We start from the raw sequence: 20,315 nt of genomic DNA on the forward strand, positions 1-20,315 counted from the left end.
CCATGTGTTTGCTTTTTTTCTGTTGATCTTCCTATTGTTGATTTCTAATTTTATAGCATTGTGATCTGAGAAGATGCTTTGCAGTATTTCAATGTTTTTAAACTTATTAAGTCTTTCTTTGTGGCCTACCATGTGCACTGGAAAAGAATGTATATTGTGCTGTTGTTGGGTAAAGTGCTCTGTAGATGTCTAAAAGGTTAAGTTGGTGGATCATATTGTTTAGTTCTTCTGTTCCTTGCGAACAGAAACCAGACAACTCAACTTTGTTGAGTTTCTTTCCAGTTTTTCTGTCTTTGATTGAATGTGGTATATTAAAGTCTCCTACTATGACTGTAAGGTTATCTATTTGTCTTTTTAATTCTGTTAAAGTCTGATTTACGTATTTTGGGGCTCTGTCTTGGGTGCATAGATATTTATTATTGTTATATCCTCTTGTTCAACAGATTCTTTAATCATTATATAATGTCCTTCCTTGTCCCTTATGGTGCCTTTCATCTTAAAGCCAACTTTATCAGCAATTAAAATTGCTACTCCTACCCTTTTATGATTGTCATTTGTTTGATATATCTTTTTACAACCTTTGATTTTTAGTCTATTTGTGTTTTTCTCTGTAAGTTGTGTCTCTCGTAGATAGTAAAGTGATGGGAGATGTTTTCTTTTCCAGTCTGCAACTCTCCATCTCTTGAGTGGTGCATTTAATCCAATGACTTTCAGTGTAATTATATGAATTGGTTGATGTCATTTGTTGTATGTTTTTTCATGGTGTCGCTGATTTCTTTGTTCCATATAATTTTCTGTGCTGAGCCTGTTTTGTTTATCAATCATGTTATCACTTCCTTCGTTGCTATTGCTTTAGCATTTGTGAAAATTTGTGCTTGTCCTCTTTTCATTTTGATGTGAAGGTTTGTCACTTTTCTTTGAGGTTACCCTGTGATTTGTAATTTTCTTCCAAAGTTTAGAACAGTCCATTCTATCTTGCGATTGTCTTGACTTTCTCACCATCTAGAAGTTATGTAACTACATTATTTTTTTCTCTGTTTTTGGTTTGTAGTTGTCTCATTTGCCAATTGCTATCTCTGGTTGTCTGTTTACAATCTTTAGATACTCACATAGCTGGGTTGGTTTCTAGGTTGTGCCATCATGTCTGTTCATGGTTGGTTGTTGTTTGCTGTTTTTGGTACTCTGTCCAAAGGACTCCTTTTAGCACCCCTTGTAAGATCTGGTTTTAACAAGTTCCCTTAATTTCTGCTTATCTGGAAATGTCCTAATTTCACCACCATATCTGAGGGACAATTTTGCTGGGTATATAATTTTTAGTGGGAAATTTTAAAAACTCTTTGTTTTAGAGTTTTCTTTTCTTTTTTTTTTTTTTTTATTCTATCCCACTCCCTTCTCACCTACATGGTTTCTGCTGAGAAAGCAATAGTTAGTCTTATTGGTTGTTCTTTGTTGGTAAAGTTTCATTTTTCTTGTGCTGCTTTCAGGATTATTTCTTTGTCTTTGGTTTTGGTGAGTTTGATGATGATATGTCTTGATGATTTTCTTTTGTGGTCTATCCTGTCTGGGGTTCGTTGGACTTCTTGAATGGATATATTCTCATCTGTCATCCTATCAGGGAAATTCTCTTCCAACAAATCTTCAACAATTTTGTCTGTGGTTTTATTTCTCTCTTCCTGTTCTGGAATTCCTATTACCCATAGGTTATTCCTCTTGATGGTATCCCACATGAACCTTAGGCTTTCTTCATTTTGTCTTGATCTTTTTTCTGATTTATCCCTTTCCAAAGAAGTATTGAGGTATTTGTCTTCAATCTCACTAATTCTGTCTTCCATTGACTTCATTCAACTCCTTTGACCATTCAATGTGTTATCTATTTCTGAAAGTTTAGTATTAATCTTCTGGATTTCTATCTGCAGATTTTTTATCATTTTTAATTTTTCATTTTTTTGTCATCATGGTCTTGTATTTTCTTCTGAAATTGTTCTATGGTTTTGTGTGTGTTTTCCTTGATGTGTCTCTCAATCCACTGAAAATATCTAAATATAATTCTTTTGAACACCTTATCAGACAGTTTCAATGCTCCTTCTTCCTTTGGGATGTACTCTGGGTCTGTATCCTGGTCCCTTGTTTCTACTGCTTTATCTTGCAGCTTTGTGTGGACTGTGATGGTCTGTTGTCTCTGAGACATTGTGATGTTTTTGTGTTTGTATTTAACTGATATTGGAGTGATTCATCCAAGATTTTCATTTTCTTTGTTTTGTTTGGATGTATCTGAGTAGGCAGGGTACTGTGCTCCTCTATTCACCAGTTGGCAGCACTTATGCACTCATCATCAATCTCCTTTCCAGTTGTCAGCCTCCCGTATGTCCATGCCATCCTTGGCAAGCAGGGCCTATTCTTAGGTCTCTGGAATCTGAACAAGAATGCTGTCACTTTAAATATCCAAAATGTCTGCTGCTTATAAACATGCAAAATGGTGGCACCCTCAGGACAGCCAAAAGTCTGCAGCTCAGTTTGTCTCCTTCTTTGCTGTTTCCCTCTTTATTCATCAGCCACCAGTGCAGTCTATGGAGCCCTTGGTGAGCAGGACTGATTTTCAGGTTAATTCTCAGATCCTAACACCACTTGGAAATATTCAAACTGACCATGCCATCAGGACAGCTGACAGTCCACAGCTCCGTTTGTCTCCTTATTCACTGTCTTCATTCTTCTTAGGTTCTTCAATCAGTTCTTCTATTAGTTGCTGTTTAATCCACTTTTGTATCCTTCCTTTCAAAGCTCTGGGCTCCAAGATTATCTTTTGTATCTGTTTCAATTGGTTTCTCTTTTCTTTGTTAAGAGGGTCTGTGTAATTTGTTTGCCTTTTCTGCCATCTTATCAGTAATTCTGGTAAATTTTGTGCTTTTTAATTTTGTTCTACATTTTTCCACCCACTCTATCCAGAATCTCCAATTTTTTATCCTTTTCTAATGGTTGGCATTACTAGGCAGGCACTATCTAGTTCTTCTGGCCTCAGGAGTGTAAAGGCTGAGGTTCCTGTGGTCCCTCAGACCCTTGGACTAACTGTTTCCATATGACATTGATTTTCTTCACTCTTCTTTGCACCAGATGAGGGGAGACCAATGGTTGCATCTTAGATGACCACTCCAAAGCTTTTAAGTCACTATTCACCAAAGCAGGATGTAGAACAAGATTGTATTGTACTATGTTGTGCCAATTGAGTTTGATGGCCCTGAAGACCATGGTCCCAAGCCCACAGGCCCAGTTACTCACCCTCTCAAGATGTTTGGTTGTCACTGACAAGTTGCTCCAACCTTGTTCCCTGTTAATTCTATAATGTGCATGGATATTTTTGCAGCACAGATACATATGCAAGAATATCATCAGCCAAATCTATCTATGGTCATTGGTATGTATTCCTATTCACCTACTCACACTTGATCTTCTCTTCTCTCTGTGCTTCTACCCATGGACTAGTGTTTGTTGTTGCTAGTAATGCAGTATTATGTATGTAATAGTATTTGCCTCTGTTGTCTGTATCTTTTCCTTTTGCCTATTGTTATTGTGCTGGCCACACACTTTAGTTACATTGCCTTTTCCTTAACCCAAATCAAAACATGACTCTTAACTAGTGAGAAATTTTCCTTCCTGTTCTCTCTCATCCCTGGCAACAAAGAAGGTAAATTTCTTTCCCTATGTAAACACTTCCTTGACTTTTTTTTTTTTTTTTCCAAAACAATAATTTATTAGCTTTCCTTGACTTTTATAATAATGGACTCATACAGTATTTGTCCCTCTGTGATTGACTTATTTCATTCAGTATAATAATGTCCTCCAAGTTCATCCACCTTATGAGGTGATTCATGGATTCTTCATTATTCTTTAATGTTGCATAGTATCCCATTGTGTGAATGCACCACAGTTTGGTTATCCACTCATCTGTTGATGGACACTTACATTGTTTCCATCTCTTTGTTATAGTGAACAGTGCTGCAATGAGCATGGGTGTGTGTATGTATATTTACATCCTGGATCTCACCTCTTTAGGATATATTCCTAGTAGTGGAATTGCTGGATCAAACAGTGTTTTTATTTCCAATTTTTTTAAAGAAACACCATACCATTTTCCACAGTGGCTGTACCATTTCACAATCCCACCAGCAGTTGAGAGTTCCAATCTCTCCACACCCTTGCCAGCATTTGCTATTTTGTGTCTTTTTGAACTTTGCTATTATTGCTGGGGTGCGATGATATCTCATTGTTGAAAGTACCACAAACTATCAGAAGAACTTAAAAATCTGTCCTCAAAGAAGTGCAGCTGGAATGCTCCTTGGAAGCAAAAATTGCCAGACTTTGTCTCATCTACTTTGGTCATGTTGTCAGAAGGGACATTTCCTGGAGAAGGATATCCTGCTTGGTAAAGTGGAGGGTCAGCAAAAAAGGGGAATGCCCTCAAAAAGATGGATTGACACAGTGGCTGCAACAATGGGCTCAAGTATAGCAAGGATTGTGAGGCTGGTGCAAAATTGGGCAGTGTTTGTTGTACACAGGGTCACAATAAGTTGGAGCTGACTTGACTGTACCTAACAACAACAACAATGGCTAATGACCGTGAACATTTCCTCATGTGTTTTTTGACTGCCTGTATATCTTCTTTAGTGAAGTGTCTGTTTATGTGCTTTGGAAAGGCAATACCTTTTGTCCACACCACCTAGCAAGTTTATGGCTAAATTTGGTCTAGAACCTATGTCTCTCTCATGTCACTACTCAAAGTGATTTCCTTCCCTTCTGAATAAGGCTCTGGAGATTAAGGGGCAGTTTGTATCTCCTGTTTTCTCTAGAACTTTAGTTCCAGGATAGTGGTCAGAACTTATTTTTACTGTTCCACACAACGTAGCCCCTCCACCAACCATGCACAAACCATGCAGCATAAATGTGGCACTATATAAAGGGGTGGCACCTTGTGGTAATTAAGGTTATGTGTCAAGTTGGCTGCACCTGGTTTTGAATGGCTGGGCAGCTGGATTTACTATTCCCCATGATGAGACTGGTAGTCAACTCCATGCTGGAATCTACTATGAGCAGCTGAGTAGCTGCCTTAGGGATGTAGTCTGCTCCCAGTATATAAGGAGAAGCTTTAGGAATGGTCTTGAGCTTTTGGCATGCTTGAATCCTGCATGTAGTCGAGTTGTTATTCAGCAGCCTGCCATGTTGTCTGCCAATCTTGGGACTGTTAATGGGACTTGAATCAATGGCCTGCCATGTGGTTTGGTGGTATTGGGATTGTGCCATTTTATTTGTCAACCTTGGGTGTGTTAGCCTCAGCAGCCAGCAGCTGCCTGAGTGAAGAGATGCCTCTAGCTTCAGTGGGCTGGGAGCAAGAGGCAGAGCTGAAGCCCAAGGTCAAGGAGCTTTCACCCAATCCCTAGACCTGGCACTTTGAACTTGGACTTCTAGCCTCCAAACTGCAAAAGAGTAAGTTCCTGTTTGTTAAAGCCATTCCACCTGTGGTATTTTCTGTTAGAAAAGCACAAGGTAACCAAAACACACCCCATTGTATGCTCTCCATTCTCCAACTATTCCCAGAATCACCAAGCCCAGCTCAAAATATATCCAGTCTGTTATGGTCAAGGATGCCTGTTTCAGTACAATCCCTTTCCCATCCATTCTTGCCCTCTGCATAAACATAGACACGCCCACTGTGGTGCAGTGAATTACTTAGTGTGGCTTTTCTAGTCACAGCCTTTGTGACTCCCATCAGATGAATGGGTGAGACTATGCAAATATGAGGTGCTTATGGCCCACCAAGGGAATTCAATAGTTTGTTAATAATTTAAATGAGGTACATAGAATGGCTCTGGGGGTAGGACCATGCAAATAAGGTATATAGAACCTAACATGGGGATTGGTCAGTTTTGTCATCACACTAGGCTTAAAATAAGCCATCTCAGAGATGGAAAGGGGTGGATCACACCACCATCAAGACAGAAGAAGCATCAGCAATGGAGTGCATCCCTGATCCAAGATCCCTGCATTGGCTCTCTTTGACAGAAAGATGGCAGAGAAATGGCGACACCAGAGGCAGCAGAACCCAGAGACTTGCAGTAGACAGAGCAATGGACTTCCTGACCCACAGACAGAGAAAGCTGGAGTGGAGTGCCGCTCTAGGCACCTATTCTGCAAAGCTAAAAGAGCTTTGTAACACTGGCCCGAGCAGGGCAGAGCCCATGGACAAAGAGAAGTGTGGCTATGGAACAGCTGAGAAGAAGCTGTCCTGACCAAAGAATTGCATGCTGAGTGTTCCTGAACCTGAAGTGGAACTTGTTACTTCCCTAATAAACCCCATAATCATGAGTATTATCTGTGAATTTTGTGTGATCATTGCAATGAATTAGCAGAGAAGAAGTGAGTACTATGGGAAGGACAGTTGGGGTCAAAATTGATAAAAAAGGGTTAAAGGGTGGTGCCATGTCTGACCTCTGCCTCTTAGGAACCAGTCTTGGGCTGTTGATGCTGATGCTCTCTGTGAAGGAAGAGGAGCTCAGAGGATGCCACCCCCACCTCTTTTTCTCACACAAATAAATGCACTCTCTCTTCATTTAGCAAGATTCAAAGGACACAGTCATTAAGAAACTGACCTTACTCCACAGTACTAAGGATGACTCAAAAACCAAACTCACTGCCAAAAGTTGATTCTGACTCATAGTGACCCCCATTGGGTTTCCGAGGCAGTAAATCTTTATGGAAATAGATTGCCCCATCTGTCTTCAGCAGAGTGGCTGATAGGTTTTACCTACCAATCTTCTGGTTAGCAGTCAAATGCATTAGGCACTGTGGCACCAGAGCTCCTTTAAGGATTTCTAGGAGTCTGTAAAAGATAAAGAATGAATGCCCTCTGTTTCCCATGGGACATGCAATCACAGCTTAGGTGCCTCCTTTTGAACAGCTGGACATCTGGATGTCATTTGAGATGGAAGCAAAACTGCCCTTTGGCATTAGTATTATTGTTTTTAATTGTTATTATTGTTGCTAAAGTCAAGAGCAAAAGCCAATCATAGGCTCTTTCAGATACTGCTTTTGGATCATCATATCCCTAGACCCATGAATGGCTGAAGTCAAAGGACATTCAAAATGGCAGCCCTCAGTTTAAGAACAGATAAACTAATTCACTCAGAGACTGAGAATGCTAGGATGTGAAGCCAAGATCTCTCTGTTAGCTGTGTGGTGCCAAATCAGCTCCTACTTCCCTTCTCTGACTTAATTTTTGAGAACAGATGCCTCACTAAGAGGACTGTGCATGCATCAGTGGCAGAAAAGCACATATTTAAGGAAGTAGATCCAGTCACTGGACACCTCACATTGCTTTGCTCTAAAGCTGACTGATAGGAATTATATTTCACTACAGTGTAGTCCCCCCCCCCCATATAGTGTGACACATTTCTTGTTTCTGCAAAGTTTAGTAAGTCTTGGGATTTAGAACCCCCAAATGGTAAAAGACTACTCAGACATTTGAAAAGGGAAAGGGTAAATCTTTTGCACAGAGAAATGTCCAACATTATCTGTGTATATTCTCCTGATCACAGTCCTTGCTACTCATTCTTCTGTTATACCTCTACCCTGCCATTCAGATTTCTCATTCACAACCTCAACTTCTTCCAAATACTGGTGACATAGCCACACAACATCAGACCCAGTCCTTAAAGCCTCTGCCCCTACTCCAGAGAGTAGGTACCTGCCCAAGTATCCCTGTTCTCGCTGATAGGACCTAAGCAGCCATTTCTGAAACCACTGAGTCAGAAGCATCCAAAAGAGTCCATAAATAAGGGTACAACTAGCATGATGCTAAGGAATAAGATACAAAGCATTTAAAACAAACTTGAAATTCTGAGACTCTAAAGCATCAATATAAATAAGTATGTTGGGGTAATGTCTCTGAATTTACCCAATAAACACTCATTTTTCAGTCTTCCTGCAAATGTAAGATCAACATTACCTTTTATAATCAATATAATGACAAGTTTCTGAGGCTACACACTAACTGAATTTTCTTTGATTTTAATAGATAGAAGCAACAATCAAACTGAAACAGGTTGGGGAAAAAAGTGTTTTTACTCTGAAAATTCTAGGAAAAGGTCTGTAACATAAAACTGCCTAACCTCAAAAGGAGCTCTGGTAGCATAGTGGCTAAGACACTTGCCTGCTAACCAGACGGCTGGCGGTTCAAACCCACCAGCCACTCCTCAGAGGGAAGGTTGGGCAATCCTACTTCCGTAGTGATACTGCCTCGGAAACCCAAGGAGGGGTCGCTATGAGTCGGGGCCGACTCGACGGCACATAACAACAACAACAACCTCAAAAAAAAAAAAAAAAACCACTGTTAGTCTGAAATATCAGAGAAACGAATGGACTTTAATAATTTGAATATTGGTCTAGAGGACTGAATGGAAGCTCCCCCAAAACTATGTCCATGTCTTAACACCCAGAACTTAAGAATGTTACCTAATTTGGAAAAATGGTCTTTGTGGGTGTAATTAAGTTAAGGATCTTGAGACGAGATCATCCTGGACCATCCTAGTTGGATCTAAATTTTATGACATGTGTCCTTATGAGCTATATACAAAGGATATTTGACAGACAGAAGAAGAGGAGGCAATGTTAGGACAGAGCAGAAGCTGAATTGATGTGGTCACAGGTCAAAAAATGCAGATTCTCACCAAAATCTTTCTGGCGAAAGAATAAACTCATCTCTAGAGGCTTCCGGGTGAGTGCAGCCCGGCCAGACACTCCGATTTTGGATTTATGGTCTCCAGAACTGTGAGAGAAAAAAATTTCTGTTACTTTAAGCCAAACTCCACCCCCCAAAAAAAGCCAAACCCACAGCCATCAGGTCAATTCTAACTCACAGCAACCTTCATTGAGTTTCCAAGGCCATAAATCTTTACAGAAGAAGATTGCCTTATCTTCCTCCCACAGAACGGCTGGTGGGTTTGAACCACTGACCTTCTAGTTAGTAGCCAAATGTCTTGCCCACTATGCCACCAGAGCTCTTTCAAGCTGTCCAGTTTGTGGAAATTTGTATAATAGCCACTGGAAACTAATACAGTTGGGAAAATGATTTAATCTAAATTTCTTGCTTCCACATAAACTCAACATTTAATAAATTACAATTCTATTCTTTATATTTCTCTCCTATGCTTCTACCTAGAAGATAGTTTTCAGTTCAAAGTGTTGTTTCTAAATGGCACAAGATAAATAAATGGTGATCACATGTGTGGCTTGGAGTGTTATGACCTGGGTTTGAATTCTGGCATCTTCACTTTCCAGCAGTGTGACCTTAGGACAAGTTACTTAATTTTTTTAAATCTTAGTTTTCTTTTCTGTAACGTGGAGATATTAATAATAGATGTGAGGATAAATTGATACAATGTCTATAAAATGCTTAACACAGAACCTGGCACATGATAGACATCAGAAAAATAAACCAAAAAACACACTGCCATCGAGTTGATTCCAAGTCATAGTGACCTCCATTGGGCTTCTGAGGCAGTAAATCTTTACAGAAGTAGATTGCCCAGTCTTGCTTCCATGGAGACTGGTGAGTTTGAACCACCAACCTTCTGGTTAGCAGTCAGATGCCTTAGGCACTGTGCTACCAGAGTTCCTTTAGAAAAATATTGTTATTATGTGCCACCGGCAAGTTGGACCTGACTCATAGTGACTCCTCCTTGGGTTTCCGAGGCAGTATCTCTACCGAAGTAGATTGCCCAACCTTCCTTCCAAGGAGTGGCTGGTGGGTTTGAACTACCCGCCTTCTAATTAATAGTCAAGTGCCTTAGGCATTATGCTACCAGAGCTCCTAGGTCCTTCTTTAGCAGTAAAACTGCCCATAGGGTTTCATAGGCTGTAACCTTTAGAGAAGCAGATCGCCAGGTGTTTTCTCCGGAAGCTGCTGGTGGATTTGAACTGCCTGCCTTTCTGTGGAGCTTAACCATTGCTCCACCAAGGCCCCGCTGCCATATATATATATATATATATACACATACACACATAGCTCTGGTAGCATAATGCCCAAGGCACTTGATTGCTATGCCCAAGGCACTTGATTGATAACCAGAAGGCTGGTGGTTCAAACCCACCAGCCACCCTCGCAAGGAAGATGGGGCAATCTACTTCTGTAGTGATACTGCCTCGGAAACCCAAGGAGGGGTTGTTATGAGTCGGTCCAACTTGACGGCACACAACAACAACAACAATATGTATTTATGGGGTGGTGGGGAATGGGTGTGTGGGGGGTGTGAGAGCAGAGCACTTGGAATGGAAAGGACTGTTACTGCTAATTGCTGCCTAGTCCACTCGTGGCCACCCTGGGTGTGCAGAGGATGATACCCTTGCTGTGGAGCATATAGTTTGTAGGGAAGTATCTGTGGATATGCTTTAAAGGAGGCTGTCTCAATTCCCAGGAGAAGAACATTCTACAAAATACCTGACCAGTACTTCTAAAAACTGCCAAGGTCATCAAAAACAAGAAAAGTTTAAGTCTCACAACCAAGAAGAGACCAAGGAGACATGAAAACTAAATGTAAATGTGGTATCCTGGAACAGAAAAATGGCATGAGGTAAAAATTAAGGAAATTTGAATAAAAGTATGGACTTCAGTTAATAATATCAATATTGGTTAATTAATCGTGAAAAAATGTAAGATGCTAATAAGGGAAAGTGGAATATGGTATGTATAAGAATCCTCTGTACTTTTTTCTCAATTTTTCTGTAAAACTGTTCTAAACAACGAAATCTATCAAAAGACAAAACAAGATTGTTTCTACCAACATTCATATTTTAAGTAAGAAACTAAAGTGGAAGGAAGTGAAACATTTAACACAAATCAGTCATGTTCAGGAAATTTTCTCGACTGTTCACCTCAGTGTCCACATCGCAAAATATATATATTAATATGGCTTATTTTCTTCTAATTATTTGAGATGTTCTGAAAAGGGAACATCCAGACACATTTCCGGGCTTGGGGGAGAAAAAAAAAAAAAAAGGCCGGTTCTGCTTCCAGTCTTGTTTCCAGGGCTAACTGGCGTGCCATCTGCTCGCAGCATAAACTGGTAACCATGGTTTACTTCTCACACCAGCGTTAGGGTGTTAGGAAGTTTGCCCCAACAAGTCTAGACAACTTCGCTTCCGTGCAGGTTGCTGGGGAAGAAGCCAGGGGGGAGTGGAAGGGGGCGGCAGCAGCATCCAGTGCGTGTATGTCGTTTTTACAAACTCCATCTGCTTTCCCCTCCTCTGGCTGCGCCCGCGGTCTCCGGGCGCGGCAAGCCGAGAGGACTTGAGCGGGTCTTTTATGCATAACAAAAGAGCCGCCTCCTCCTGCTTCTCCTCCTCCTTCTCCTCCTCCTCCTTCCCCTCCTCCCGCCGCCCCCACCTAGGCTTCCCTTGGGCCACTGTCCCCTGCAGGAATTGGCTCCCGGGAGCGAGGTTTCCAGGTACCCGGAAGGGGGTGGGGGCCGAGGCGGCAACAATTGGGCGGGTGAAGGCGAAATGCGCGGTCCGGAGCGCCAAGTCTCCTAGGGGCGGCCAGCCCAGGCCGTGCGGCCGCGCAATTGGCCGAGCCGTTCCGCCGGCGGCCGCTGATTGGTGGATTCTCAAATTCGGTCTCAAGGCGCCAGAGGAGGTGTTTTAGCGGGGACCGCGATCCTGGGCTGGAGTCGCCGTCGGCGGGTCGGAGCGCTGGCGCTGCCCTGGCGCCTGGGGGTCCCCGCCAACCCAAGGCACTCGGAGTGGGGGTCTGCAAGCCTCGTTTTCCCCACCCAATGTCGCAGCTCCAGCCGTCCGGCTGCTAATCGCCGCGTTCCTTTCCGCTCCGGTGTGGGGCGGCGGAGGTCCCTTTAGAGGCAGGAAGCCTCCTTCGCGAAGCAGGAGTAAGTAGCGTGCGGTCCCGGCGCTGGTGCTGAGGCGGGAATTGAGGGGAAAAGCGGTCCCCTTGCGTCCCGACTGCCAGCCTGGCACCCTTCCGTAGCCCGGCTGGCGGGGGATCGAGGCGTTTCTGCGCCGGACCTGGCTCACGGGGGCTGTCCTGGGTCCAGTTCTATCTCTCCTGGAAAACAGAGGGGCCCTGCCCTTTCTCATTATATGGAGTTTCTTCGGAAGAGTTTATCCTTGGGGTCTGCTTGAAGGCCTGGGAAGGGACTGCGCAAAGCGCTGAGTAGGTTTGGTGTAGCGATCAGGTTTCCTTCCCTCCTGATTCAAGCCCCCCTCAAAGTCAAATTCCTCACAGTTCTTTGCGCCAAAATTAACTGACCTAGGAGACCCTATACTTACTGACAGATTTACCCAACACCCTCTTGAATTGGTAATTTTATTTTGCCCTGTTGGTTTTCCTAAAGAATTCCTAGTTTTGTCAATGATTTTCCTTCCCAGATTTTCAGTAATTACTAAGCATACTTCATGCGTTCGAGTGTGCATGCAAGTTTTACAGGGGGTGGGGGGTGGCTACACTTCTGGAAATTCCCAGGATGAATTTAGGGAGAAGTTCATGTTCATGAACTGATAGTAAATAGACAGTTTCATCAAAGAAGAATATATCTAATTGCAAAACCGTTTTCTGATGTAATTGTGCTTTACAGATGGAGGTAAATTGTTTAACACTAAAAGACCTGATCAACCCTAGGCAGCCCAGACTAGATTTTGTGATTGAAGATGGGGAGAATGCACAAAAGGTAAGTGTGTGCACATAAATACCTTAAGCTGTACCATATTCAGGATGGTGATGTCTAATCCAATTAAGTTTTCCAGCCTGCAACTTGTGTTATAAACATATAATAATGAATTTCAATAAACATTATAGAATAGATATATAATGTTAAAAAACAGAAGTATCCAAACCATTATTATTGCATTTTCCTTTAGTAATTGTGCAGTTGAAAGAGAGGCCAGGTTAGATGTAATATTGGAATTTATAATGTATCAAAGATAAGATGTAATCTGCAATTAACAGTTTTGGTACATATCATTCTTACAGATGGAATTAACTAATGCTTTGGAGGAATGCTAAGCCTCACTTCTCAGGTAGATGGATGCCTGGTGCTATAAATGCTGGATTGTTAAAGTGCTATAAAATGTCCTCATACCAATAAATCAGCTCCTAGAGGCTATTTCCTTCTTACCCCACAGATATGACATGTGCTTACAATGTAGGGACATAAAGTAATTGAGTCCACCAATGTACTTTTTGAATATTTTAATGAGTTTTTCCCAAGTGCCTTTAACAAGGGCAGTTCTATGTTGCTAGGTGCCTTCGCATTGGCTCTGACTCATAGTGACCTTATGTACAACAGAACGAAACACTACCTGGTCATGCACCACCCTCACAATCTTTGCTATACCTGAGCCCGTTGTTGCAGCCACTGTATCAGTCCATGTCATTGAGTGCCTTCCCCTTTTTCACTGACCCTCCACTTTACCAGAGAATGGTCCCTTCTTACAACATGACCAAAGTAGGTGAGACAAAGTCTGGTCATTCACGCTTCCAAGGAACATTCTGGCTGTACTTCTTCCAGGAGAAGATTTGTTAGTTATCCTGGCAGTCCATGGTGCTTTGAGCATTCTTCACCAACACTTCTACTATAGTTAGCAATAAAAAGTTCTGTGGCAGTTGCACTTTCACATTTTCACAGAAGAAAAACTACATGATAACGGGAAGATATTGAGAGGTGATTAAAATTTTTTAAATGAGCAGGGATTATCTTACCTCTCCAAGACAAAACAAGGAATGACAACAGGATACTTGTGCAGAGATACTAGGAGGTTTGTTTTGTTTTGTTTTTCCCCTCTTCATGTTGCAATGAAGCAAAAGAGGGAGAATCTCTAGGGATAGTAAGAGCATGGGGTTTAGAGTCAGACCTGAGTTTGATTTCTTCCTCTGCCATTTATTAGCTGTGTGACCTCAAACAAGTCTGTTCATTCTTTCAACAAATATTTATGTTCCAGACATTGGGGAAACTGGTTTAATGAGCTCCCTAACCTCTCTAAGCCTGTTTTTTTCTTCCATAAATCGAAGCTAATAAATAGCACCTCCTCCAGTGGGTTTTTGTACAGCATTCATCAACAAAGATGTGTGTGATATAGACCCTGTCTTCAGTTACCTGACAGGCTCTCAGGGAGCCCAAATGTAAAAGTAACCAGCTTTACTGTGATTTGGTTAGTGCTGTAAGAGGAGTAGGAACAAAGTGTCCTGGCAGAAAAGAGAAGGAAGAGATGAGTTTATGGGAAGGCTAGGGAGAGCTGGTAGCATAGTGCCTAAGGCATTTGACTGCTAACTAGAAGCCTAGCAGTTCAAACCCACCAGCCACTCCTCAGAAGGAAGGTTGGGCAATCTACTTCCCAACCTACTTCCGTAGTGATACTGCCTCGGAAACCCAAGGAGGAGGGGTCGCTATGAGTCAGATCCAACTCTACGGCAGTGAGTTTGGTTTTTTTTTGTATTAAAGGATGAGTAAGTCCAACCTACAAGAAAACAAGTGAGTGAAAGGATATTTTAGAAAAAGTACATGAGATAAGGATATTCAAGAAATGTTGGAGAAATCCATAGGGGCTAGAAGCTAGCAGTGCTGTATTATTCCTTCTTAAAATTCTTCTGAGAGATGACTGGTGTGGTATCCTGATGGGTAGTTGGGGTTTAGAGAATTTATTTATCTTCCTTGACTCTCTGCACATTAGTCAAGATCTATAAATACTGTATTATGCATGGATCTTCTTACTGCTCATAGAAAAGCTTTTCTTTAAAACATAAAGGACTAACCTAAGGAGCTCTTGTGGTACAGTGGTTAAAGCACTTGGCTGCTAACCAAAGAGTCAGCAGTTTGAACTCATCAGCCACTATGCAGGAGAAAGATGAGGCAGTCTGCTTTTGTAAAGATTTATAGCCTTGGAAACTATCTGTCAGCTCTACTCTGTCCTATAGGGTCGTTATGAGGCAGAATTGACTTGATGGCAGTGGTTTGGTTTGGGTAGGGCAAACAGTTAAAACACTTGACTACAAGCTGAAAGGTTGGTAGTTTGAACCTACCCCAAGGCAGCTCAGAAAATAGACCTGGTGATTTGCTTCCATAAGATCATAGCCTTGAAAACCCTATGGAGCAGTTCTGCTCTACACACGAGAGTAGTGGAACCATAATAAGTGGAACCAAAATTCCAACCATAAGTTGGAATCTACTCAGTGGCAACTAACAACAATGAATATTTTCATACCTGTGTGATTCACAGATTTACTGTGCCTAAGTTGTGGGGTTTTAAAGAAGATTCTCAACTTGTTTATCAAGTAAGTCCATTTAAGGATGACAAAAGTAGAAAATAGATGGTTTGGGACAAAGATATGATGACTAAGGATTGAGTTTGTGGGAAGGCTTTGTGGAAGAGGTAACACTTAAGTTAGGGCTTGGAGAAATGAATGCTAAGACTTAGACAAATAGGAAGATAATTGGTAAAGAAGTAGGATAAGCTTGGCATATTTGGAGACAGTGATTAGACTCAGTGGGTATAGCTTTTCTTTGAAAGTCATTGAGTCCAATTTGGAGTATCTTCATACCTGTGTGATTCACAGGTTAAAAAATATGTATAGGAAGTAGCTAGTTGTTTGACTTGGGAATTCATAAAAGGTCCCAGCCAGATAAAAACTTGAGAATTATCAAGCTACAGGTTGGCATTAAAGCCTTGTGTGTGAGAGTGGGTGAACTACCCCAGAGAGGAAAAAATATGGGATTGAAGGCTGAGTGTGGACTTCTGTGTCTTATAGCAGTGTAAAAAGAAGAATCAATGAAGGGGATTGAGAAGGGATAGCTAAAGGAGTAGGAAGAGAACCAGAAGGGAAAAAGGGTATCAGAAGCTGCAGGCTGAGAGCTTTAAAGAGCAAAGAATAGTGAGCAGTTTTAGCAAGGCAAAGTGAGACATCCAGATATTCCCACTGATTTAGCAACTGAGCGGTGACCTCTGTGAATGTAGTGGGTCAGAACCACACTGTGGTAGTTTGAGGGACCACTGAGAGATGGGCAGGGGAAGGAAGGTCTTAGTTTAAATTATTAATTGTACAAAGTATACCCTGAAAGGAATGAAATTTTTTAGTTATCAGCTAGAAGATTCTTCCTAAGAAGTGGTCTTTGTGATACATCTTAGTCAAAGCTTGGCCAATGGCATTAAAGAGAAAGATGATGAGAAGAGTCTAAAATATAGGGCAGGCTTAAGGAAAAGCAAGTGGACTATTTGAGCAAAATGTGAGATATGCATGAGTTGGAACTGGAAATGAAGTTGGCAGAGTATCATCAAGGGTCTGAAAGCTGGTGGCTATATGTTATTTGCAGTAACATGACCAAAGCTGTATGTTGTTTTTGTTGTTATGTGCCATCGAGTCAGCCCCTACTTGTAGCGACCCCTCCTTGGGTTTCCAAGGCAGTATCACTACAGATGTAGGGCTATATAGGACAGAAAAAGGCCTAAAACCCAGATCTTTTAACTGTCAAGCCCTTTATTTGGCAATATTCTGCCAATGTATTTATAGTGATAGCAATGGTATTAGCAGTGATAACGATAATGAACAATTAATGGTATAAGAGTCGTCAGACTATAGACTGCTTTTACATTCATTATCTGATTTGATCTAGACAGCACCTTTGGCCTTGGTAAGCCAAGGTACATGTTAGAACACAAGAATGTAGTTCATGGGTTACATTTCTCAGACTCTCTAATTGAGGAAGTGATTTCTGGTGTATACTCGTTACAATTCCTGGCAAGCAGACTCTGAGATGAAATTTAGTATGCAGGAGGTTTACTACGAGCTACTCTTGGCATCAATATCTGTGTAAGGGAAGGGAAAAATTGGACTGAGAGAGAAGTGGAGCTACAGTGCAATTTCACTCAAAGTCTGGTTTGACCTATGCGAGTTCTAGGCTGATCCTACAGTAGTACTGACTTGGGGCACGTGGGCCAGGCCTTTACATGTCAGTGATACCTACCAGCCATTGTGTACAGGCCTTCTAGGAAGGGCATGTAACCTTGGGCAAGTCAGTGCTCTTCAGCCAAAGCAATTCTACTGAGGGCTTACTATTGGCAGCACTTCTAGCAGCTGGAAAATGAGTCATTCATTCCTCAAGACAATCTGGTATATCACAGTGCAATACAACTGGACAACCTAGCTAGTATGAATCCCTTATTTTATGGATAAAGAGATTTGGGCTCAAACAGAATGCATACTTTGTCAAATATCAGAAAGATACAGAGTAGAGATAACCAGGTCTCTGAATTCCCATTCCATTTCTCTTTCCACTGCTCTGTACAATGTTCGGATAGCAGGGTAAATAGAGAGGTGGAACAGGGTGTAACTAGATTGGAGTTGACATGTTGTCCAACTGAGGCCTCAGAAACAATTTTCTTGGCTTTTTTTTTCCCTACTGCTGCAGTTGTTGTTAAGTGTCTTCGAGTCAGCTCCGACTCATAGCAACTCTGTGTACAACAGAACAAAACACTGCCCAGTCCTGTGCCAGCCTCACAATCCTTGCTGTACCTGAGCCCATCGTTGTAGCTACTGTGTCACTCTATCTCGTTGAGGGCTTTCCCCTTTTTCGCTGACCCTCCACTTTACCAAGCATGATGTTCTTCTCCAGGGAATGGTCCCTTCTTACAACATAACCAAAGTAGGTGAAACAAAGTCTGGCCATTCTCACCTCCAAGGAGCATTCCGGCTGTACTTCTTCCAGGACAGATTTGTCAGCTCTTCTGGTAGTACATGGTACTTTCAGTATTGTTTTCCAACACCACAGCTCAAAAACATCAACTCTTCTTTGGTCTTCCTTACTTATTGTCCAGTTCTGACATGCATATGAGATGATTGAAAACACCATGGCTTGAGTTAGGCACACCTTAGTCTTCAATGGGACATTTTTGCTCTTCAGGCCTTTAAAACGGTCTTTTGCACCAGATCTTCCCAATGCAATATGTTGTCTGATTTCTTAACAACTGGGTGTTGATTGTGGAACCAAGTAATATGAAATCTTTGACAACTTCAATCTTTTCTTCATTTATCATGATGCTGCTTATTGGTCCAGTTGTGAGGGTTTTTGTTTTATGTTGAGGTGTAATACATACTGCAGATTGTAGTCTTTGATCTTCATCAGTAAGTGCTTCAGATCATCTTCACTTTCAGCAAGTCAGGTGTGTCATCTGTGTATTGCAGGTTGTTGACGACTCTTCCTCCAATTCTGGTGCTGCATTCTTCCTATAGTCCAGTTTCTCGGCTGATTCGCTCAGCATACAGATTGAATAAGTATGGTGAAAGGATACAACCCTGACATACACCCTTCCTAATTTTAAACCATGCAGAATCCCCTTGTTCTGTTCAAATGATAGCCTCCTGGTCTATGTACAGGTTCCTCATGAGCACAATTAAGTGTTCTGGAATTCCTATTCTTTTCAGTGTTATCCATAATTTTTTTATGATCCACACAAACTAATGCTTTTGCAGAGTAGTAAAGCACAAGTAAACATCTTTCTGGTATCGTTTGCTTTGAGCTAAGATCCATCCGACAACAGCAATGATCTCTCTTTTGGTGGTTATGTTTGTGTGTCAACTTGGCTGGGCCTGGTTGAGTTGCTGGGCAGCTGGTGGTAGTTATTCCCCATGATGAGACTGGCAGTCAATTCCATGGTGGGATCTACCACAAACAGCTGAGTAGCTGCTTTGAGTATGTGGTCTGCTTCCCATATATAAGAAGCAGCTTTGGGAATGGTCTCTAGCCTATGGCACGCTTGGACGCTGAATGTAGCCATGTCATTGTTCAGCACGCCTGCCATGCTCTGCTGACCTTGGGACTTACAGTGGACTTAAGTTGATGGCCTGCCGTGTGGTTTGGTAACATCAGGACTGTGCCTTTTTCCTTGTCAACCTTGGGCTTCTCAGCCTCAGCAGCCAGCAGCTCTCTGAGTGAAGAAACGCCTCTAACTTAAGTGGGCTGGGAGCTGGAGGCAGAGCTGAAGCCCAAGACTAAGGGGCTTTCACCCAGCCCCTAGAGCCTGGCACTTTGAACTCAGACTTCAAGCCTCCAAACTGTAAGAGAATAAACTCCTGTTTGTTAAAGCCTTCCCATTTGTGGTGTATTCCTATCAGAGAGGCACCAGGTAACCAGAACACCCTTGTTTCACATCCTCTTTTGAATCCCGCTTTCATTTTTGGAAGTTCCCTGTTAATATATTGTTGCAACCATTTTTGAATTATCTTCAGCAAAATTTTACTTGCATGTGATATTGATGATATTATTCAATAATTACACATTTCTTTGGAATGGGTACAAATATGGATCTCTTCTAGTCAGCTGGCCAGGTAGCTGTCTTCAAAATCTCTTGGCATAGACAAGCAAGTACCTCTAGTGCAGCATCCATTTGTTGAAACATCTCACTGGGCATGCCATCATTTTCTGGATCCTTGTTTTTCAGCAGTTCCTTCAATGCAGCTTCAACTTCTTCCTTCAAATACCATTGGTTCTTGATCATTTGCCACCTCCTGAAATGGAAGAACACTGACCAATTCTTTTTGGTACAGTGACTCTGGGTATTCCTTCCATCATCTTGTGTTGTTCCCTGCCTCACTCAGTATTTTGCCCATAGAATCTTTCAACATTGCAACTGAAGGCTTGAATTTTTTTTTCAGTTCTTTCAGGTTGAGAAATTCTGAGTGTGTTCTTCCCATTTGGTTCTCTAACTCCAGGTTTTGGCACATTTCGTTACAATTGACTTTGTCTTCTTGAGCTGCTCTTTGAAATCTTCTGTTTAGTTCTTTTTTCTTGTCATTTCTTCCATTTACTTTAGCTACTGTATGTTCAAGAGGAAGTTTCAGAGTCTCTTCTGACATCCATTTTGGTCTTTTCTTCCTTTCCTGTCTTTTTAATGACTGTTCTGGCTACCTAGTACTACTTTAACAGAAAATACCACAAATGGGATGGCCTTAACAAACAGGAGTTTATTCTCTCACAGTTTGGAGGCTTTAAGTCCAAGTTCAAAGTACCAGGCTCTAGGGTCTGTGTGAAAGCCCCTTGACTTTGGGCGTCAACTCTGCCTCCTGCTCCTGGCCAACCGGAGCTAGAGGCATTTCTTCACTCATACAGCTGCTGGATGCTGAGGCTAACAAGCCCAAGGTGACAAAGTGGCACAGTCCCGATGTTACCAAACCACCCAGGAGGCCATTAATTTAAGTCTGTTGTAAGCCCCAGGGTCGGCAGAGCATGGCAAGCTGCTGAACAACGACATGGCTACATGCAGGGTCCAAGCAT

At 41.9% G+C, this 20,315-nt stretch overlaps 1 protein-coding gene across 1 annotated transcript in view; it reads left to right on the forward strand.

Annotated features, from left to right (window-relative positions):
- Positions 1 to 12,629: 12,629 nt before the first annotated feature.
- The window catches only part of E2F7 (E2F transcription factor 7), a 60,478-nt gene continuing 52,792 nt past the window's right edge, over positions 12,630 to 20,315 (forward strand). Inside the window, exon 1 of the mRNA XM_007947568.1 lies at positions 12,630 to 12,722. Coding sequence (XP_007945759.1) covers positions 12,630 to 12,722 — 93 coding nt within the window. The remainder of the gene's footprint in view (positions 12,723 to 20,315) is intronic.

This window comes from Orycteropus afer, unplaced genomic scaffold (assembly GCF_000298275.1).
Source record: "Orycteropus afer afer isolate SDZICR_OR568_19922 unplaced genomic scaffold, OryAfe1.0 scaffold00190, whole genome shotgun sequence".
Classification (NCBI taxonomy): Eukaryota; Metazoa; Chordata; class Mammalia; order Tubulidentata; family Orycteropodidae; genus Orycteropus; species Orycteropus afer.